General features: G+C 41.4%; 1 protein-coding gene across 2 annotated transcripts; it reads left to right on the forward strand.

Annotated features, from left to right (window-relative positions):
* The first annotated feature begins 54 nt into the window (after positions 1–54).
* Positions 55–16,876, forward strand: TMEM123 (transmembrane protein 123). Of its 2 annotated transcripts, none has more exons than XM_031595882.2 (6): positions 55–200; positions 4,702–4,773; positions 6,833–6,886; positions 11,222–11,407; positions 12,741–12,894; positions 14,979–16,876. In XM_031595882.2, the coding sequence occupies exons 1-6, from the start codon at positions 131–133 to the stop codon at positions 15,001–15,003; spliced, it is 561 nt and encodes a 186-aa protein (XP_031451742.1). In that variant the 5' UTR covers positions 55–130; the 3' UTR covers positions 15,004–16,876. The 2 variants fall into 2 exon arrangements, with proteins under 2 accessions (XP_031451742.1, XP_089990068.1); XM_090133942.1 differs by having other exon boundaries at positions 55–194.
* The last annotated feature ends 4,276 nt before the right edge of the window (positions 16,877–21,152 follow it).

Genomic DNA, 21,152 nt, shown 5'->3' on the forward strand with positions numbered 1-21,152 from the left:
GCTCCGGGCGGGCTGTGCCGCCATGGCCGCCCCTCGGGCCCGCCCCGCCCCGCCCCGCCCCGCTCCGCGCGGACAGGCAGCGCCCGGCGTGCCGCAGCCGTCCCGGCACTGCGCGGCTGTCTCCGAGGCCATGCGGCTCTTCTTTCCCGGCGCTGCCCGCGCGCTGCAGGCACTCGCGCTGCTGCTCCTGCTCGGTTCGTGTGAGTAGCGGCAGCGTGGGACGGGCGGGCGATGCCCGCGGCCGTGTCTCCAGCGCGGGGAGCGCTGGGGGCTGCGGGGCCGCGGCTCGGGGCGGCGGCGGGCCCTCGGCCGGGAAGTTGTGTGTGCCGTACTGGGGTGGGCTCCGTTCGGTTCCCGTGGCGCTGCGTTCCGTATTGCTGCGCGGGCTGCGCTGCCCGTCCTCGGGCGCTGTCCTGGCGGCCGGCGGGTCCCGCTGCCTTCAGCTCCGCTGCCGGGGCGGGCGGTGCGCCGTGTCGCGTTGCCCTGCGCTACGGCAGCACGTCCGCTCCGTGACTGACCCGCTTTCTCGAGCCTGGTTCGGGTGGCAGAGGACCGCGTTCAGGCGGTAAACGAAGTGCGCTCGGATAAAAGCCGAGATGCAGAAACCTGAGCTGCCTGTGCTGCCCTTTCCAAGGCTGAAATGCCCCATGCCGTACGTCGCAGCTTTCTGAAGTAAAGATGCAAAGAAAAAAAAAAAAAGTACCAAAATCAAAATTAACTTGAATGAAAGAACGTTGTTGCACTAAAAATAATAAAAAAAGCTTTCTAAAAAAGATTTTTTAAAATGTGTTTACAATGCACGGACCGCCCTGCTGGGATGCTGGCATCCCTGTGCTGTGGCCGGCTGCCGCCTCCCCCTCTACAGGTGGGCCTCGGCTGCCTTTGGCTGCGTGGTTCTGCCCTTGTGTGCTGTGGCTGCTCCCAGGGCAGGGCCCGGCTCGCCACCGTGAGGTACTCCTTCCATCACACTTGGCTGTGTGATCCCGTTATAACCTGCTCACAAAAACCATGCCTTTATGAGGCTCACTTCGGTGCACCTGCAGAGGTACTGGCTGTGGGGTGGGGCAGGGAGCCCTGCAGAAACCCCTGGGTTTCAGTGTGTTTGGATGTGTGTGGTTAGAACACAGCTGCGTTTGGGTCGGCCTCCACTTATTCAGAAACTGAAGTTTGTTCAGTTCGTTAGCATTACTGTGCTTCACTAGGAGTGCTGCGTGAGAAAGTGTGAAATTCAACAAATAGTGTAGGTTACAAAGCATGAAAGTGGCAGCAGGTTTGCCCTCACTCCTGTTAAGATTTTAGGACCAACTAGTTATTTCCATATGATACTGTTCTTTTTACTCTTTTTACTCTGCTAGAAAGTTTGTTTCTGTGTCAGGTTAGTGGAAGAAATATTATGGTCTACAAAAATCCAAGAATCCACTGTTCCATAAAATCCAGCTGGTTCCACAACATCTTCCTTTCACATACTTAAGTGGTACTTAAAAGCAGGAGGGAACTGACTTTTTACACGGTCTAATAGTGGTGGGACAAGAACTTAAAAGGGAGATTTAGGGTAGATGCTAGGAGGAAATTGTTTACTCAGAGGGCAGTGTGGCCCTGGCACAGCTGCCCAGAGAGCTGTGGTGTCCCATCCCTGGAGGTGCTGAAGATCAGGTGGGATGGAGCCCTGGGCAGCCTGAGCTGGTGGGGGGCAATCAGCCCATGGCAGGGGGTTGGAACTGAGTGATGTTTAAGGTCCCTTCCAACTCAAACCACTCTGTGGTTCTGTGATCTTAGTGAGGAGACACAAGGCAGCTCACCCCATCCAGCTCATTCAAAAGACAGCTACAGCTCCTCCTGTGAGCCCACCTGCACTGAGCTGCTTGTGAGACCAAGAAAAAGCAGTGTCTCCAGGCCTGACAGTGAATGTGGTGTTTTGGATGCAGTATGTCTCTGTACTTCGTTTAAATCCTTGTGTGGCAGCAAAAGGTGTAGTTGTGTTTCAGTCTCCAACTGATTGAAGCTGAGTGTCAGTTACTTTGATCCCTGCTGTTTCCATAAGCATCTGCGTAATGGTTTCTTTTGCAAGACTGTGAGATGGATTTCACAATGCTGAGGCATGGCAACCTTTCCAAATTGCTGCAGAGATAATCCTGTGTGATCTCTGTGCCGGGCTCATGCAACAACCTTCTGTTAGCTCAAGGCCGCTTCAAAAATTGGTATCAAAAATCCCTTGTTGAGTCAAGGGAAAAAGAAGAATGGAGTGTTTGGATAGCAAGTCTTGGGTTTTACAGTTTGTCAGTTATTGCCTGTTGCAGTGGATTTAGGGTCAGTGGGTAGTTCGTGTTTTAATTTCCAGAATTTGAGTTTCATCTGTTCCCACTGGAAGTTGGAGCATGCTGGGGGTGGTGGTGTTCCTGTTGCTGCTGTTACCGCTCCAGTACTGTGACTTGAACATGTTTGGATTGATCAAAGGCTGCTGTGCCAGCACAGATCTTCACAACAAGCTGTGCGCTGTCAGTGCCTCTCTACTTTGTTGTTGTTATATTTAAACTAACAGAAGCAGAATGGCTTGGAGATAAACCTACCTCCTTACCTGCTTTGCATCAGAATTGAAGAAGAAAGGTTCCCAGGCACAATTTGGATGACTTTTGAAATGTCCACAAAGTGAATATGTAAAGCTGTGCTTAGAAGAAAACATGAGTCCTATTCCAGCATCTTTCTGGAGCACTGGGTTTAGTTAAGCCTGGGTATAAAGCCTGAGAATGCTCAAAAATGTGCTTATCTTCCCTGAGTGTGGGAGTGAGCAGACCACCCCGTCTCTTGCTGGGCACTGCCTGAGTTGTGCCACTATTGGTGCGTGGGTTTCCTGCCAGGCTGCACCTGCAGGGAGCTGCAATTCAGAGTGTGCCCCAGTTGGAGACTGCGCATTTCTAACATTAAGAGCTTGTGGGAATTACCCACCGTGTTGGTTTTTACCGGATACAGTGAAATTATGTCAATTTAGAATTACATCCTGTTTATTTTCAGCTCTCACATCTATTTCTGTATCTGAACACTGCTCCTGGAAGTTGCCTTCCAGCCATAAAGCTGGAGGAACTGGGTTGATTTTGCCCTTCTGGATGTTTGTGTATCCAGATTGTCTCGGGCTTACAACTTCGTATGCATCAGACCACCAAAACTACAGAGAGGCCCTGAAAGTGCTTGCTGCAACCAGCTGTGCTGTGGCATCTGGCAGGAAGCATGCCTGCCTGCAGTGCACCCCAGCCCGCCACAGGCGCTGCTGTTTGTAGCTGCACCTCTGCTTGACCTTGAAGAGAGGAACACATGGAGCTGTCTGATGAAAAGGCTGCTTGTCCCCTTTCTCTGTCCTGTTCTGGTATCTGGAGCTTTGGTGCATTGTTGGAATCAGGCGTTTCCTTGATTCGGTTCATCGTGAAGAATGAACACAAAGATCTTTTTTCTCCTCTGAATCATAGTACAAGCAAACATCAGCAGATTTTCTCCGCCCAGGATTTCACACCGCAACATTTCAGCTCATCCTGTGGCCTCAAGAGATATATCTGCTCATGCACAGAGCTTCCTTGCTGCCACAGCTATGCAGAAGGGTGTAATGCTTCTCCTTTTGCTGTGACCCAGGATGTCCTTACAGTTTCCCTGGCTAAAACCTCTTGGTTTCCCCAGTGACTGATGTACACATTTTGGATACTAAAACCACTGTTTGGGGATGGAGAACAGTTTGGAAATAGTGGTGGTGTTCCATCATGGCATATCCTTTACACTACCCCTTATTAGGATGTCTTTGTCTGCTGGAGCAGTTGCAAATTAAATCAAATTAAGGAATTCAGCAGTTTTGGTTTAAAAAACATAATAACAAGTATATCTTTGAAGCTGGGTGAGATCTTGATCCTCTCTAACTTCCATGTCATCCTCCAGGGAGCCCATTCTGCTGACTGAGCAGGGAAGGGCATTGCATGTTCTCACTTGTGTTTACAAGCTTTATCAGTCTGAGCTCTTTCTACTACTGAGAAAATGCCTTATTTCTGAGACATTTAGTTCAGGTTACTTCTTTCCTTTAACAGAATGTTGTGGGGAGTGAAAAACAGTGTGAGTGAAAAACACTAAACAGTGCTGGACAAAGGTAGGATCCACAACTGATCCTCTTGCAGGTGTGTGAGTGTCAGGCTTTGCATTCTGCATGGTTTGTGTTTACATCTTGCTGCTGCTGTGCAGAACCAGGCCTGAGGACAGACTCATCAGGCCACTATTACTCTTAACAGTATGATATCCATGTAGGGATGAAGCAAGCGCTCCTCTGCCTGCAGAGGCCCCGTAGGAAAAGGTCTACTTGAGAAGTTCTCTCCCTTCTGCCATAGATATTGTGGATCATATATAATTACTGAAGGAAGATGGCTGACTTCTTCCTCTTACTTCTTTCATTCTCCTTACATCTCAAGGAAGAAGAGAACTTGGTGTTGATGGGGAAGATAAAACGGAATGGGAAGGAGTTCCAGTACATGTGATGGTTGAATAGTGAGACTGTTGTCATTTGTGATGTGTTGAGAGCAGGCTGTTGTGGTACCGTGCTTGTATAGCATCGTTACCTAATTCCTGCCCACAGTACCTTAGTCATGTGGATGCTCAAAGCGGCAGTTGCTATACTAACTGTTTTTTTTCTCCTCCTGGAATTAAAACACCTAAACTATTTTTTATTTTTTTTAGTTGGAAATGCCTTTGCAGAGCTGAATGTCACCAATACAAGCTCTAATGTGACTTCACCACCTGTAACGCAAGGTAATACTCCGGCACTTCTTTTTCTGTGTTCCAGTAGTGTTGAGAAAAGTCATGCGTATTACTGCATAGCTTGAACTGCCCAGTAATGGTTTAGCTTTTAGTGGTTCATGAACAGCTGTAAGGCAATATGGAGGTACTCTGATTGTCACATTGATTTGCCAACAACTAAAGATATTTAGGAGAAACTGATGAACAGTGTAAACCAAGTCAGTTCTTATGCCCTTAGATACCCTGGAGCAACAGGATGCTACTCCTCGCCAGAGAGGTGGAACAAAATGAGAAAGCTTTATGTGTAGAACTAGAAATATCTGCCAGCATCGATTTACAGTTAAAAAGAGAAGCAAGTAAAAAGTCTGTCGGGTTGTTATTTCAGTGCTACTCAGGGAAAGGCAAGGCACTTATTCATTTGAATATTCTTAATATCAAAACTGATTCCAGATCTACTGTGCTTGAGCTTGTTGTTAAAGCATGTGTTTGTTTCAGTGTTATCTCTTTTGGCTGCATTAAGGTGCACGCCTTTAAGCAATGCATGGGGTTTAAGCCACCCATGCAGAAGGGATTTTCCCTGAGTCACTTTTACTCTGTATCCCTTTGCTCATCTCATTTTCTGTTGGGCAAGAAATGGGGTGAATAGCCAATGACAATAGACAGTAGCTCAATGACTCACTTTGTCATTGTACTGATTACATCAGTGACTCGCACCCAAATTCGGTGTGCGTGGCTTCCTTTCACCTGTATGAGCACGCAGTCCATGTCCAGATGTGTTCCTGCGGTTGCAGAAACAAGAACTCAGAACCTGAGGAAAGCCCAGAGCTGCATAGCTACAGCACTGGGCTAGTGTAGGAAATGTTTAGCCCCAGGTGTGTCTGTGGCTTGTGCTGATAGAAAAAGCAAAATATCTGAGGAAGAATGTATTTGTAATTGTAGAATCATAGACCATTTCTCAAAGTCAGTTGCATCTGTAACTTAATATCTCTGGTATCAGTATAAAAATTGTGAGTTTAGTGCTCAACGCTGGTGCTAGTTGGCAATAATTAGACCTCCAAAAAAAAAAAAAAATTCTTGCCCTTTCCTCCTCCTCTTTTTGGTAATTACACAAACGTTGCATTTCTTCTTACATCTGAGCTTGTTTATAACCTGTCCAATTGCAAGGACAGTTGACAAAGCTGATCTGGAGTAGACTATTTAGTGTTGAGAAGATCCCTCCAAAGGAGATATGCCTGCTGCTTTGCACTGCTATTCTTGTTGTCTCTTATGTTATGCGCTTTGTTTTCCAACCATGATGAAAAGCAGTAGAGTTCCTGCTAGGTTCGTAACACTAGCAGTGTGGGAGGATGCTGTGAGAGACACGTTACTTCAAAGAAAAGAATGACCATGTGCATCTCCAGTGCAGAACTAGAGGGAGGGATGTGAGTGGCTGTTGCAGGAGTGGGAGTTTCAGAGCAACCCAGGAGATCATTGCTAGGCAGAAAAGGCTGTTGGCCTTTAAGAAATGTTGAAGAGGATTACAGCAATAAGGACACTGGGACACAGAGGTAGCATGAGTAGGAAAGAAAGAAAAAAAAACGGGAAGATTAGAGGTGAAAGAAAGGAAGGAAGGACAAAAATATGAACAGTCTTTGGAAATAGGTGTGTTCACAGGAGCCTTATTGTGTAGAGACAGCATGAGCCAACATAAAGCTTTTTCTATCCCTATGTCACAACTATGAAATGTTACCAAAATGAACCCAGTGTGTAACTGAACCAAAATGAACCCAGTGTGTAATTGAGGTGCTGCAAAATGAAAGAGACTGAGAGACAGGAAATGAAACTGAAATGGAGGAATAAAAACTGGAAAAAACATAACGCTTGAGTAGGTCAAGAGTCAGTGAGAACAGGGTTGATAACTGAAGAAGTCTGTAAGCATTCTGCAGAAGGGTAAAACCACGTGGATTGAGATGGAATACTTTTTGCTTTATTTCCACTTGGAGCTGCAAACATGGAGTATTGTGCTGTTGGTAGTTTATAATAAGTTGAAGTGGAAATGAATATTTATTTTCTTGTTTTTTTTTTCTTGAAGAAAACAGAACTTTATCCAATTCCTCTGCTGTGCCATCCACACAATCTGCAGCAGGTACGTGTGTTCATCTGCCTGTTATTATGGTCCTAGAAGCTAGCTCCAAAACTACCCCCAAACGATACCAAATTCTAAAGCATTATATATGAGATGTGGTTGTTTGAGAAAGGTTTTATTCTTTTAGGAGATAGAGATGCAACATAAAATAGTGCTAAGAGATGCCATAGAAGAGTAAGAATCAAAAAATAAAGCTTCAGGAAATAATTCAAAAGAAGTGGGGTCGTTATTAATGTTGATGCTTTCTCTCTTCCATTTTCATGGAATACAGCTGAATATGTTGTTGTGTAAACAGTGCATGTCTGTTTAATCATGTTTCACAGTAAATAGATGTAGAGTATAATGAAAGCATTGGGGTTTGTGTTTCAAGAATAAGACTGTTTCCTTTTAGGTAAAGTTCATGGCACCTTACACAACAGAAATTAGTCTTTCTAGATGTCTTAGCACAAAACATTGCAGTTCAAGTGAGACATGAACAGCAGATCTGGGACAATCTGTCAAGGTTATTTTTGCATTGAGTATCTTACCTTCACACCTTCACAAAAAAACTACAGGTAAAAATGGTTTCTTGGGGCAGTACTGTTGCAGCTGTGATGCTCTGACATAAGTAATGTGTTTACAAAACACACCTTTGTTGAAAGAAGAAACATTTTTATCACATCAGCTGGTAGATTTTGAAAGCAGGTTTTTGACCTGAGACACAAACGTGCAGGTTATCTACTTGGATTTGCAGCTCCCCAATCCTTAGCTATGTTAATTGGGCTTCTTATTTAAAAATAAAAAAGAAAAACTTTAAGAAAATGATTTTCTGGAAGAGCTTGTGCAGGCATATTTAACCACATCAGCAGAGGCTGGGTAAGAATTAATGTCATGCAGTCGTTCAGTCTGTGATGCACAGATAAAAGGTTGTTTTTGAGAGAAGAAAAACAGGTTCTATGCATGAATTGGGTCCCCTTTGTGCCAAAAGTCCCTTGAAAGCAGGGCAGAAATATGCCTACCCTGAGATACTTTGTGCATTTATGCAATTTTATGATGATCCTAAGTCCCAGGTAAGTCATTGCATTTCCAGTACAACTCTCATTTTGTGCCTCTGCCACATGCAGATAACCTGAGCTACCCTGATTTGCTTGCAGTTCCATTAAAACATTCATCAGTGGAGAACAACAACAAAAAAACTTTGCAAATGCTTTTGTATAGCAAGGAAGTGGTGCAGTTTCTCATTCCATTGCCTGCAGTATATACCAGTTTAGGCATGCCTTACTCAGAAAGTGGAGAGATTCTGGTAATCCCCTTGAATACCTTAAGGCAATGTCATGTGCAGAGCCACTGTAAAACACAGGTGCTTAATCCACCCTGCGCTCCAGCCCTGACTATGGACTTCTCGCAGAGGTCTGAGTTGTACTGTAAAAAGCAGCCTGAGCCTGTACGCTCCCAATCTGACAGATAGCTGTGCCTTGCTTCACCCGATCTATAGTTCACATCCTTCTTTTTTTTTTTTGGGGGGAGGCTTTTTCTTTTTGTTGTTAGAAACTTCATAGACTTTAAGATAGTCCACATCCACTTTAATAATCTCTTCAGAATGAAGAGTACCAGGTTTATTACTGGATGCATATAGCTAGTTAATTTTGCTTAGTCTCTGCTTTTCATGGCAAGAATGAAAATCTTATTCCATAGGAAGATCATATTCTGTGAAAAGGAGAGTGTTTATTTTATGAAGACATTCAATAATAATTACTTGGATGCAAGCACAGTGCTTATGCAGTTTGAGAGGTTAGTTACACAAAGAGTATTGCGTGGTGCTAAGAACTATCATTACACTGTATATGTAGCTCGAATGGATATAAGATAGGGAAGGTACTTTACAAAACAAGATAACTGTCTCTTAAAAATTGTCGTAAACCTGAACTGTGCTCCTGGCACGCATCCTTTGTAGGTAGGAAAAAATAACTCATGCAGCCTGGGTGTGTTTAGCATGATGTTCAATGAAGCACAGCTGGTCTTTTGGGGAAAGGTAATTAGGGAAATAAAAAATGAAAGAACATTTGCTAGGAACATCTGTCCTTTTATCTTAGCTCTGCTGATAAAGTAGTATGAGTAAGTTTTTTCAAAGAGAAAGAAGAACAGATTGGAGCCCAAATCATGTCAGCTTCCCAAATTTCCTACATGCCTCTGAAAACCTCCCACTGATGTTCTGAAATGACTGGCACTAAATATATCACAGAAGATAAGTCTGTAGAAGACAACCAGATTTTTCTTTTAATGCATGTTATATTACCAAGTGTTATAATCTTATTAGCGATCCTCTTTTTCTTCTTTATAAGAAAGTGACAGGGAGAAAGTAATGTGCAAATTTGCTGAAATTCCTCATGATAGCTGCTTGGATTTTTTTGTTTGTTTGTTTGTTTTTTTGCTGGCTTATGTTTTCTTAAGGGTTATTAAGTACCCACAGAGTAAATACCATCTTTGTACAGTATAGTCTAAGAATGATACACCTGGACCCATCAGCCGCTGTAATGCTCAGAAACATGGGCCACTTTGACACTCTGGGATGGCGGTTCAAAAAACACAGCAAAATAATAAAAAATAATAATTAATTTAAGAAAATCCCAACAAACTAAAAAGCTACCTGTGATTGATTGGCAATTGCATTCCAATTTGCCTTTTCTTCTGGTTTCTGTCTTTATTACATAAAGAATGTAGTTGCTAGGTGTGATTTCATCTCATGACTGTTGATAGTTTCTAAATAGATTTCTATTTCCTATAATGAGAAACTATTTGATATTTATGAATGGTTGTATATTTGGGGAGTTTGCCTGTCAGTATTAAAATGTGCCCTGAACTTTATCTGATGTGTCTTACACATGCTTCATAGAGGAACTGAATTTCCTAATTGTAACAAGGTAAGCACAGTGTGGTCCTCCATCTGTTCCATCCAATGAATGTTCATTTCATGGTGTCACCTAGAGCAAAGTACAAGGATAACATCAAAGAGGCAGATAAATCATATTTACTGAGGGGGAGGGTGTTGGGCTGTTTCAGTAGTTTTAATGTTAAATGACCCAGAAAAGTGGTTCGTAGGCCTCCTCTTTCTGAATGCTTATGTTGTCACAGTGTTTGCTTTTTTATGTTTTTGGCATTTATGTCTGTATTGAAAGCAGTGAAACCAAAGTCTTAGCAAAGACAACGTTCTGTGTGTGGCTTCCTGCATTTTAGACCACGTTTACAGGAATAACATTCTTTGGAAGCAAAGAAAAACCCAGAAACTGAATATCAGATTTGCTGCGGAACTGAGATGAAACTATCCTTTATGCAAGTGCTCTAAGCTTTAGATAATTTCAGGAAAACACAAGTGTAATTGGATGTTTGAATCTGCATAATGAAAAGCTTTGGTGTCTAAAAATGAATCCAGATTGTATGAGAAATAACACAGCAGTAGACAGTGCAAAGGGAGCTTTTTCACCTTGAAATTATTTCATGTGTAGAAGCTGTTTGCCTCGTATTATCTGCTTAGAGAGGTTTCAGTTGCATAAGAGGCTCATGTCTCTCATTATGTTTCTCATTAGTTCCTTGAAAAATAGGTAATTTTCTTATGATTATTCTAGCTGGCTGCCTTCTACTAACACTATTAGTATTTTGCTATAAATATCAATCTCCTCTATTGTTGCTCTTTTTTTTTTGTTTTGTCTCATGGTACTTCGATTCTGAATAGTTTGTTGCTTTCAGTGAGGAGGAAAGAGGAAGTGTTAGGTAAAAGCAGAATAAAAGTTAAAGATGTTAGGTATCAACCGAACTTGTGAAATAACATTCCAGTCTTCTGCTTTAACCTCTGCTGTAGTCTGCTACAAAATAAATGCTACAAGATAGCAGGATTCATTCTGTTAACTTTTCACCGTGTGTGGAAAAAATTTTGACACTTGAATTCAACATATAATAATTTTAAATTCAACATAAATAATTTTAAATGCACACAACCTTAATAAAATCACTCTGTTGTTCAAAGGTAAATTAAATCAACTAAAATTAAATCACTACTAAAATATTCTATGTCAGGAGTGATTCTGTGGACTTGAATAGTGTTACCATTCATACTTTTAAAAATTACTGGATATGATCCAGGTTTTATCTAAGGCCTTTCCTTAAAGCTGTTCCTCATCTTGAGCCCTAGAAATGGGAGTTAGGCCTTTCCAAAGGAAGAGAGCGGGGGAAGGGCTTGTGTGCAAACCTAGGTGTCCATGCAATTTTTTTTTTCATTGTTATTCTGTCATTAGTCAGTGAGTATGCCGTCAATTGACTTTATCTGTTTCTCTGAATGATGTCAAATGAAAAATTTCCCAGGTACGCCCACCAGTGCCAGCCATCCCACCAATGCCAGCCATCCCACCAGCACCACTGCATGTGTCACCGTTTCTGTTCAGCCTGCTGAAACCAACCAGACAAGATCAACTACAGCTTCATCAGTCACATCATCACAAGTGAATATTACAGTGACCACTTCTAAAATTTCTTTCACGTCTGTTACAGGTAGGTTCACACTTCCACATGTTGACACGTTGTACAATTCTAGATAATAGCCTCGTTTTACAGTAGGTGTAGTAAAGGGAATATATTTGCATGCTGAAAAGCAAGAGAACATATTTTAGTTGGCCACAGTAACGTTCTTTTAAGGGCTCCACAGACTTAATAAGGCTTCACTTAACCTGAATGATCTGAAATACTTAAGAAAAAAAATACAAATGCAAGTAGTATGAATTGGCAGCCACCAGCAAGGAGATTAATGATGTTAGGAGAAAGCCTGTTCATTAAGAGCTGGCAGTAGGCTTTTGAGTACCACCTCAGTACTTCTTCCATTCCCCCTTCTACAGTATATATGAACACGTCTTTACTACTTCCTCTGTCTGAGCTGACCTGTGGCTTTAAAAGTGGCTGGCTTGGTAGCGAGGCTGAGCTCTGTTTGCCCCATTTGTAGCAGTGTAGTTACTTTTCTTCCTAATGGAGAATGGGTTATGACTGTGGACGGTTCACACTTCATGTAAAAGTTATCAGGTACACTTTTTACACTTTTTGAATACAAAAACAATAACTGTAGAAATCATTTTTTCCTTGCACGTAAAACCTTATTGGGTAGGTCAGCAGAACTTTTATTTGGCCAAGTAACTCGCCTTGTGGCAAGTACAAACAGGCACAAACTGGATCATCTTGTGGAAGATGAAACCAGTTTTCACATTGAAGCTACGTTATCTGAAGTCAATATTTATCTATGTTAGTATTTGATGTCTGGTGGACACTTGTGTTGGGCTGTGGAGCTGAGCTCAGTCTAGCTGCTTTTAGCTGCAGATTGAGGCAGCATGCCCGTGAGACTAGAGCAGCCAGCAACTAATAGCCACCAAAAGTACTTTACTCCCATCACTTAATTGTCCTGGTGGTTGTTGGACCATGTGTAGGCTGACCCACTGTGTTCATCTGAGTCAAAGCAGCTTTCTTTTAGGCTAGGTAATTTCAGGCCAAGCTTAGTAAGTTAAAATGGAGGATTTGAAAAATATGAGACCTGGGTAAGAGGGGCAGCAGATGTGGAAGAAGGAGAGAGTGGGGGAAGACAAGGGAAAGAGGAAGATGAAAAGGAGAAGTGGCAATCACAGTTTTTCAGAGAGAGCCAGCAGATGGATCAACTGCTCGCACATCACATTGTGGAACTTTAAAAAATGTTTGCGTGCTTGGCTGCTATCTTGCCAGTTGATCTATGTAGATTTTGTCCAGTTGTCTTTAGATGACATGTGAGTCATCTGGGGAGTGCAGGATACAAACGAGTCCCTTGAAACAAATCTTGTAAAAACTGCCTTTTGTTTTCTTCTTTCAGCCACATCAAAATCTGAGACTGTCATAGCCAGAGCCTCCAGATTTGACGTGGGCAGTTTTGTAGGTGGCATTGTGCTGACACTCTGCGTCCTAGTTATTCTCTACATTGGGTGCAAAACGTACCACTCAAGAAGAGGCATTCAGTACAGAACTATGTAAGTTTCAGAGGCATTTTCCCTAGACAATTCATGTGACTTTCTCAAGGGGAGTAAGGAGAATAAGGATATTATTGTGATGTAAATTTATTTGAGCTTAAGAGATTTAACTATGATACTGTGTTTCATCCCTTCAGTGTCTCCTCATTATTCTTATGCCTCTCTTCTGTGTGTTTTAATTTTTTTTTCCTGTGATCTAGTATATAATTACTATTTTTAGGAGACCTTGTCTGTCAGCTATTTCAAATTAAGTCACTGTGGTTATTACTTGTGTTCTTTCTTCATTTTCCGGTTTGTTCAGTTTTCCTTCCCTCACCATACCATTACAAGACTCAACCTCCATCCATGCCAGCTGTGACTGAGTCTCATGGATGACGGTTTCTTCTGTACAACAACTTTATAAAAGAATTGTTCCACAGCTGGGGTGTCTTTTACACCTTTGCTCTGCTCTGTGTAGTACATACTGGATTTTTTCATGGCTGGTATTTGCTTAAATAGCTTGGTGCCAGAAGTATTTCTTACATATGCATGTATGTATACTTTCATCCTAATTTGCTAGCACTATAAATATTTCTGCCATCTTCTACGCCCTTTATGCGCTGATTGTTCACAACAGTATTTGTGAGATGTTCAATATATTTGCTAGGCATCTGATTCTTCTGATACTTTTTCCTAGACTCTATCTGTTCACTCTTTGCCCTCACTCCATCCCCCAGTGTATTGTTCCCATTATTTAGACATTTCATTGGAACCCTTTTACCATCTCTCTTTCATATCACCTCTTACATACCTTCAAGTTTAGTTTGAGCAGCCAGTTTCAAAGCCAGACATGTCATATTCCACTCTCCCTAGCCGCTACATTGAAACAATTCATTTATTTTCACAGAAAGCATGCAACTGGCAATAGAGCCATTATTCACATTTTTAAAGCTCAATATTTGATTGTTACCAGTGTGAGCAAGGCAGCTCGTTGATTTCTGACATTTTTTTTTTGCTGTTATTTTGTTCCATAAAATTGTATGCACTGAATATTCTTCAATTAGACAAGTTTGTAAAATCAGGTAGAATTCATTTAACATAATATAGACATCTGCACCTAAACTAGTTAGATCATTTCTACCACCCTAAAGTACACGCTTAAAATCTGCTAGATGAATCAACCTGCCTACATACGTTTGTATTCAGCTATTGAGGGCAGCTAAGTGTTCCATAGAAAAGTACATGTGAAAAGGTATGGTTTGGCTCCCACCTACAGTCACTTGTTTGTTTTGTGTACACCAGTGACTTTGAGCCTTCTGTGAGCTGCAGCATGCTGTGGAGTGTAGGTCCTACACAGCAGTAAGAAACATGCTGACAGTACACTTTCTTTTCTTGATTATCTTTTCAAGATCCTTTAGAAGTTTTCTATGAACTTCAGACAGCATACAGACTGCAAGTGAAAACCACACTTTTAAACATTTTCTCTAGGTATTTTCCCAGGTGGACAAAGTAAAGAGTATGTCAACAGCCTCTTCCAGACAACTCTCCTTTCTGAAATAGGTTTGGGGGCCATCTTGTCTTGGGCTTGGTTTGTCCTTGTCGAATTTCTCTTTTCCTCTCTCCTCAGAAGCATTTGCTTCTGAGAACAAAGCACATTTATAATTCTGAGTTCATACTGTATCTATTTCAGCTGTTTGTAATGAATGCTAAAATTTTGATAGAACCTTATTGGCATGTGATGATTAAGGAAAATGAATTGCTTTTTACTTTACTATTGACTTGCAGAACATATTTGCTATTTATACCCAACATTTCTCAGTCTTCTTCCAAGCTTTCCTCCTTGTCCCAGTCTTCGTTTAAGCACTGGGAATTCTTAAAACTAGGTTGCTTTTCCTATTCAGTATCATCCATCTCATTTGAAGCAGCTTCTTTTAACTGAGGCGATGTCCCCAGGCTCAGAGAGCCCTGCAGTGCCTGGACTTGGCCCTTCTCAGCAAGATGGCCTTTGTTCACAGAATAGCCTTCTTAGCAGCAACTAGGTGGCAGTTTCTTGTACTGATTGATGATCGTACTGCAGAACATTAATTACTGTGTTTCTATTACAGTGATGAACACGATGCCATCATTTAAAGAGACTTCATGGAGAACGGTAGTGGAAACCCATCCTGTCACAGATGTTTTAACTTGCTTCTGGAAAACATTCTTTTCATGATTGCAGTCTCTTAGGCTGTTTGTAGGTGTGATCTGCAAAATTATGAGACTGTCCTACGTGTCTTGATCTTTTTTTTTTTTTTGCATTAGTTTTGATAAGAACAAGAGGAACTCAGCACTTTTTTGAGAGATTATTTTCTTTTTCCAGTATTTGTAACCAAATTTAAAGAAATCACATATTAAGTTGTTTGAAGCTAGACACACAAGGCTCTAAAATAGGCAACTTGCTAAACAGTAGACCACATCATTACAATTCTCAGTTAAGTTCAACTGTTTCTCACATGTCCCCATAAATTGAGTGTGTGCATAATGGGTACTGTAGGCTAAATAGTATAGACTACTTTTGAGACCAAGTGAAAGTTCTTGCAAGTGAAGTTTTTTTTTCAAATGTTTTGTATTAAATTGTATTTATTTTGAAGTTTGATGTGAACTTTAATTTAGAAACTGGTGGGCTTGAACACTTCAGTTAATTTTTATTAGGATAGTAAAGGGGCAAGACTTGCTAACGGTATAGATAAATACTGTAAAGTTCAGTCATTAGCTTACCAGTGACTTGTAGAGACTTCCCTTCATAGGCCACGTGATGAAACTAGCTGCAGGAACTACAGGGCAGACTGCAGATATCCATCCACAATCCCTTTTTCTAAGTGGGTTCTTATAAATAAATAAAGCAGACTATGCAATCCATAGCTGCTATTTAATTGTATATCCTAGTGTTCTGCTGAAGAAGAAGTCAGAGTTTTCCCCTCATAGATCTGAAAATTTTTGCTGAAATTCTATTTTAAGCTGAATGGCAATCACTTTACTTGTGTTTTTTTTTTTTTTTTTATTATGAGGAAACCATACAACATTTTAGCAGCGTTTGATAAGCATTGAAAGTTACACAGAGAAGTTGAAAATCTGTAGGATATCATTTTAGAAGAATATAATCTGGATTTTTTTAAAATATTTTCCTAGACAAAATTATTCTGAAGGCGACGGGGCCTCTTTCTGTCATAGCATTAAGGTCCAAGTATGCCATTCCTGTGCAGGATTGCAGATGCTGCTTCCATATTACTATTGCATTTACACTGAAGTAAACTTACTGCCTTCAGTAGATAGGTACATGATTTACACTGGTACAGGAAGAGCAGAACAAAAAGCAGGAAATGCTTCTCTGTAGCACCAAAAAATTGTTTAGGCCTGTTGAGCCCCCATTTGTAGATCTCTCACTGGTGATCAGGGTCAGTGTGGTGGCACTTCCCCATCAGGCAGTGCACAGAAGGGAGGTGGTGAAACCTGGGGAAGATCATGAAGGGACTGCTCACAGGCCTTTGTCAGGGGAAGCAGAGCTACAGCTCTGGCACAGATTTATTTTGTTTATTCTTACACGTGCTTTCCTACAGTATTAAAATGGGTGTATGAGTCTTCCTTTTTCATATAAAGTAATAAAGCTTTGTCTGAGGCACAAATAAGTCCAACAAATCATGACCTAAAGGAACACCAGCCACACAGTTGAAATAGGGTTTGTATGATTGTTTTGTATTTTACTGAGAGTGAGATAGGAACGAGCAGTAACCTGAAGTAATTTTTTCAGTTTTGTTTTATCGTGTGTATGGTTATTTCTTTTTTTCTTAATTAATTGCCTTGTTTGGTGAATTTTTATTTTTATTTTAACTTGATGATTGTTACTTAGCATTGCAATTCTTTACTTTGTAGAAACTAAGAGAATTCAGTGCAACCCCGTTACTGGGGTTGCCTTGCCTCTGTTGTGCAGATGAATAAATGAAGTTAAATCTTTGGAGTTAATGTATCAATTTCAATTGGGTTTTTATTTTATTAAGTGCCATTTCCACAGTCACAACAGTGGAATAAGTGTTCACTCTGTATACTTTTCAATGATGGAATATCAGAACATACTTCTGCCCGGCTCAGTCACGTAGCATACTTACGTGTGGGTGCCATATTTTAGTTGTTCCTTAACTAAGCTAGGCTTTATTTATATGGTAAAGAAAGATTATTCAATACTGTTTGTAGTCCATGCATCCACCAGGACACTGTAGCTGTTTGGTTTTTAAGAGTGCTGGTGCCTGAGCAATGCTGTTCATGTTTTTCCCTTTTTATTAGGAATCCCTCTGGTGATGTGTCACAGAACTGCATTTGCAGTGTCATGGTTTAAGACTGTCACCAGCAGTCAGCTGATTTCACTTTTTCACACAACCCAGACATTCATTTTTAATTACTAAAATTCACATTTTATACTTCCATATTAAAAATTAATTCATTTATTCCCTAATGCATGTCATCCACTGACTGCAGAACAGAGCCACTTTTGGGCACAGATCCAGAATGTTACTTTTGTCCTTCCTAAGTAATAAAAAATGAAATAATAATAATAATAATAATAATTACAAAGTCTCAGGACTTTAACATTCCTCCTTCCTTCCACAGCTCTTCTTTATGCAGCACTCCTCTCCCCTGTACTCTGCTGTCAGTTCATAGCCTTTTCAGTTTTACTTTTTGGAGCCCTATATCGATGTTCAGTTTTACTTTTTGGAGCCTTATATCAATGGCTTCAAGGCAGTCCAGAAATATTAGAATGCTATATTTGGTTAAAAAAAAAAAAGTATGAAGCTGATCAGAGTAACATGATCTTGCTTTTGGTAATTTGCACATGATCCCTTTATAAAGCTGCTTTCATACAGTTCCTTTTTGTTCAGAGACTTACAGTTCTTATGTACTCATGGCACTCTCTCTTTTTGCCCTGAAGATCATTCTTAATGTGCTTTACTGAAAAAGATACCAATAATAAAATGACAATTCCTTATAGATCAAATGTTGCCAAAAGCAAAATAAGTAGCATATCATCAGAGACTGAAAATCGCATTGATAATGCAAGAGGTTAAGAAATTAGTTGTGATACAGAAGCAGGTAGGAATCAAAGTAGACCTCGGCAGAATATAAACTTGTTCTCTAGTCTGTGCTCATCTGCTTGTTCTAATAGAGGTGGCAGTCTTAAAGGCAGGAAAGTTATGTGAATGTAAGTATTTGCATTTGACTGTTCACACAGAGTACAGATCTGGGGACTGTTGATTCCTCATGCTGGTCCTGCAGTGCCTAGGCTTTATCTTGCTTTAGAATTTGCTTCACTATAAAACACTTTGAAGACTGGCACAATGACTATTCTTCAGTGTCAGGACATTGCTGTGCTTCAAAGTGTCAAATCCAGTAACTGAAAATTGGAACTCAGAAGCCATGGTGTTGCACCCAGCCAGCGCTGAAGTGGAGGATGTTTCTAAAGAATTAAAGTTACAAACAGGTCTCATAACAGAAGAAAAGCAACAAGTGACTGTAAAAATGGGATGGCTTTCTATTATTATTGTTGTATATTTGACAATTTTCTAGACTTTATTCTTTGCTGGCAGTTGAAGCTGTCTTCCAGATCACAGTGCTAACTAACATGCTGCTCTCCATAAGTATCCATTATTTCATATTTCTCTGTGGAAAGAGTAGAGGCAAACCGGATAGATTTGAAAGGAAGAGATGAAGATGCCTGTCTGCTAACAGAAGTCACGTGAGTGTAGAAGGGTTTTTTCTAAAAATAAAAAAAAGCACCAGGCGAAAACTAAATGTGAAGGCCACTTACTTTATAATACATGGCTTGTCACACAAATGACTTCATCCTGTGTTTAGCATATTTTGTGCTATTTTGGCCTGTTTGAACGGAAAAAGTGACTCACTTTTTCTCTTTTGAAAATAGAACAGCAGGATCTGCTGTTTGAAGTTCTGCTTTTCTTGTACAGGATGTAGACAATACCTCAGAGGCCTGACCTGATGGATCCCAAGCCATCAATGGGTCAGCAAGGGAGCTGGGCTGGATTCTCAGTAGCTAAGTACTGGAGATTTTCTGCTTCCTTAGGAGTGAGAGTAACTAACAGTAAGTAGTTAAACAAAACAGGGAATACCTCTTTTTCAGAATATATCTCCCACCTGAATTCATACAATGAGGTGGGTCACTTAGGACTAGCAAGAGAACTGAAGGTGCAGGTTTGGCACATCTGCTACATTAAGCATGATACTGTATGCCCTAGGCTCACTATGCAGCTGTTGCCACAACACAGTGTTAAAGGCAGATGAACACTAATTCCACGTGGTTTTCCTCTTATGTCCTGTGGGGGTTGGCTGAAAGACTGCAAGAACTAAGTCTTGAGACAGACTCACTATGATGTTACAAAAGAACTGCTGATAGTCATAAGCAGCAGCAATACAAAGCTCTTTTCTAGACTGTGCTAATGTTGTTCCTTGATATTTCATGTATGGCCATCCATTTCAGCAGATGAGAGCAGTGCTCCATTACAATGCCTGTTATCCATCTGAATCATAGAACAGTTTGGGTTGGAGTAGACCATAAAGATCACCCAGTTCCAACCCCCTGCCATGCGTTGGTTGCCCCACACCAGCTCAGCTGCCCAGGACCCATCCTGCCTGGCCTTGAGCACCTCCAGAGATGAGGCACCACAGCTCTCTGGGCAGCCGTGCCAGGGCCTCGCTGCCTTCTGAGTAAAGAATTACCACCTAATATCTAATCTAAACCTCCCCTCTTTTAGTTTAAAGCCACTCTCTCCTGTCCTGTCACTACCAGACTGCATACAAAGTCTCCCTCCTCCTTATAAGTTCCCCTCAAGTACTGGAAGGCCGCAGTGAGGTCTCCCGGCAGAGCACAAGTTGCAGGGCCAGCAGAGCTATGCAGGAAGTGGGGCTGGAGGGGCTTTGGGCTGACTGTGGGAAGACCTGCGAAACAGTTGTGGGACCTGTACTGCACTGGCACTGCAAAAATGACACAGCTCTTCAGCTTTCCCAGTAAAAGCTCTGGAAAAATGCTTTCAAAGGAGATGAGTGCAGAATGAAGTAGGTTCACAAGTAAGAAATGACTGTTCCTCTCCAAACATTACTGAACACTGTGCAGGCTGCCTTCTCTATGGTTTAACATTTTCCTAGGATTCTGTTTACAAAGTGCTACAGACTAATTTTACACAGCTTTCTTGGAATAGCGCTGAGAGCATAACTGCACAGTTGCACAGAATTACCAAGCAGGGCAACCACAACCAACAGAGCAGGGAGGGGCAGAAAGCTCTAACCTAGATTGGCCTTCCTGCCAAAACTGGGTCAATGAACTTTACCCAGTGCTTTCTAAATTAAGTTCTCCCACTTCTCAGAATGCAGCTCTGCTGCCAGTGCTTCTGTGAGATGCCTGGGACTTTGAAAGCACTCAGGGACAATATATATTACATATATATATAAGGGCCTGAGCAGGGCCTGAGATACCCTCAGGCATCACAAATGCCATTCACACCTGCAGGAAGCACCTGAATCACTTGCTGCTAAAGTCCCATATATGCTGACATCTGAACAGCATGTAGTTACTGATGATTGAAAAACACTGGCCCCATATAGGTCTGAAGAAAAGCATATCGCAGTAACAGTTTGCCTGCTCTTGTTTTGCCCTACTATCTCCTCCAGCTCCCTCTTCAAAAAGCAGGGCTTCCATGCCAGCACTTGCTGTTAGCCTGGCTGTTGCTCCCCATGCAGACTACCTTCATCAATCTAAAGTACAGCTGGTTCCAGTATTGCTGCTTTGAACATCAGCTTCCAAGTCGTGCACCTTACGCCTTATCAAGTTTTTTTAATCATCTTTAGCTTTGTAAGTTGCTACATAAGACAAAAGAGCCTTTATGAAGTTCAAAAGCAGAAGGATGTTAATCAAAGCTGCTTAAAGTTATGTTCTATGTTTGAAATATTTGCATTATTAAATTGCAAAATCAAAGGAAGTACATGTAATACAGTTGGACAAAAGTACAGCTAAAGAATCCTATGCACTGCAAGGTATGTATGTGAAAGTGGTGCTAGCTATTGTACAGTATTAAAACAGTACTGTGTAAACTATGGAAGAATGGATAAGGTCACAAGTCAGGGTCACTGAATTCACACTACAAATATGTAAAAAGATGATCCACTCCTCCCCCAGACTGCAAAGCAAGACTGCTTCAAAAACAGTACCTCCAGTATCACTTCAAAGGGACTCTATCTAG

The sequence above is a fragment of the Phasianus colchicus genome, chromosome 1 (assembly GCF_987193195.1).
Source record: "Phasianus colchicus chromosome 1, bPhaCol1.hap1.1, whole genome shotgun sequence".
In the NCBI taxonomy this organism is placed as follows: Eukaryota; Metazoa; Chordata; class Aves; order Galliformes; family Phasianidae; genus Phasianus; species Phasianus colchicus.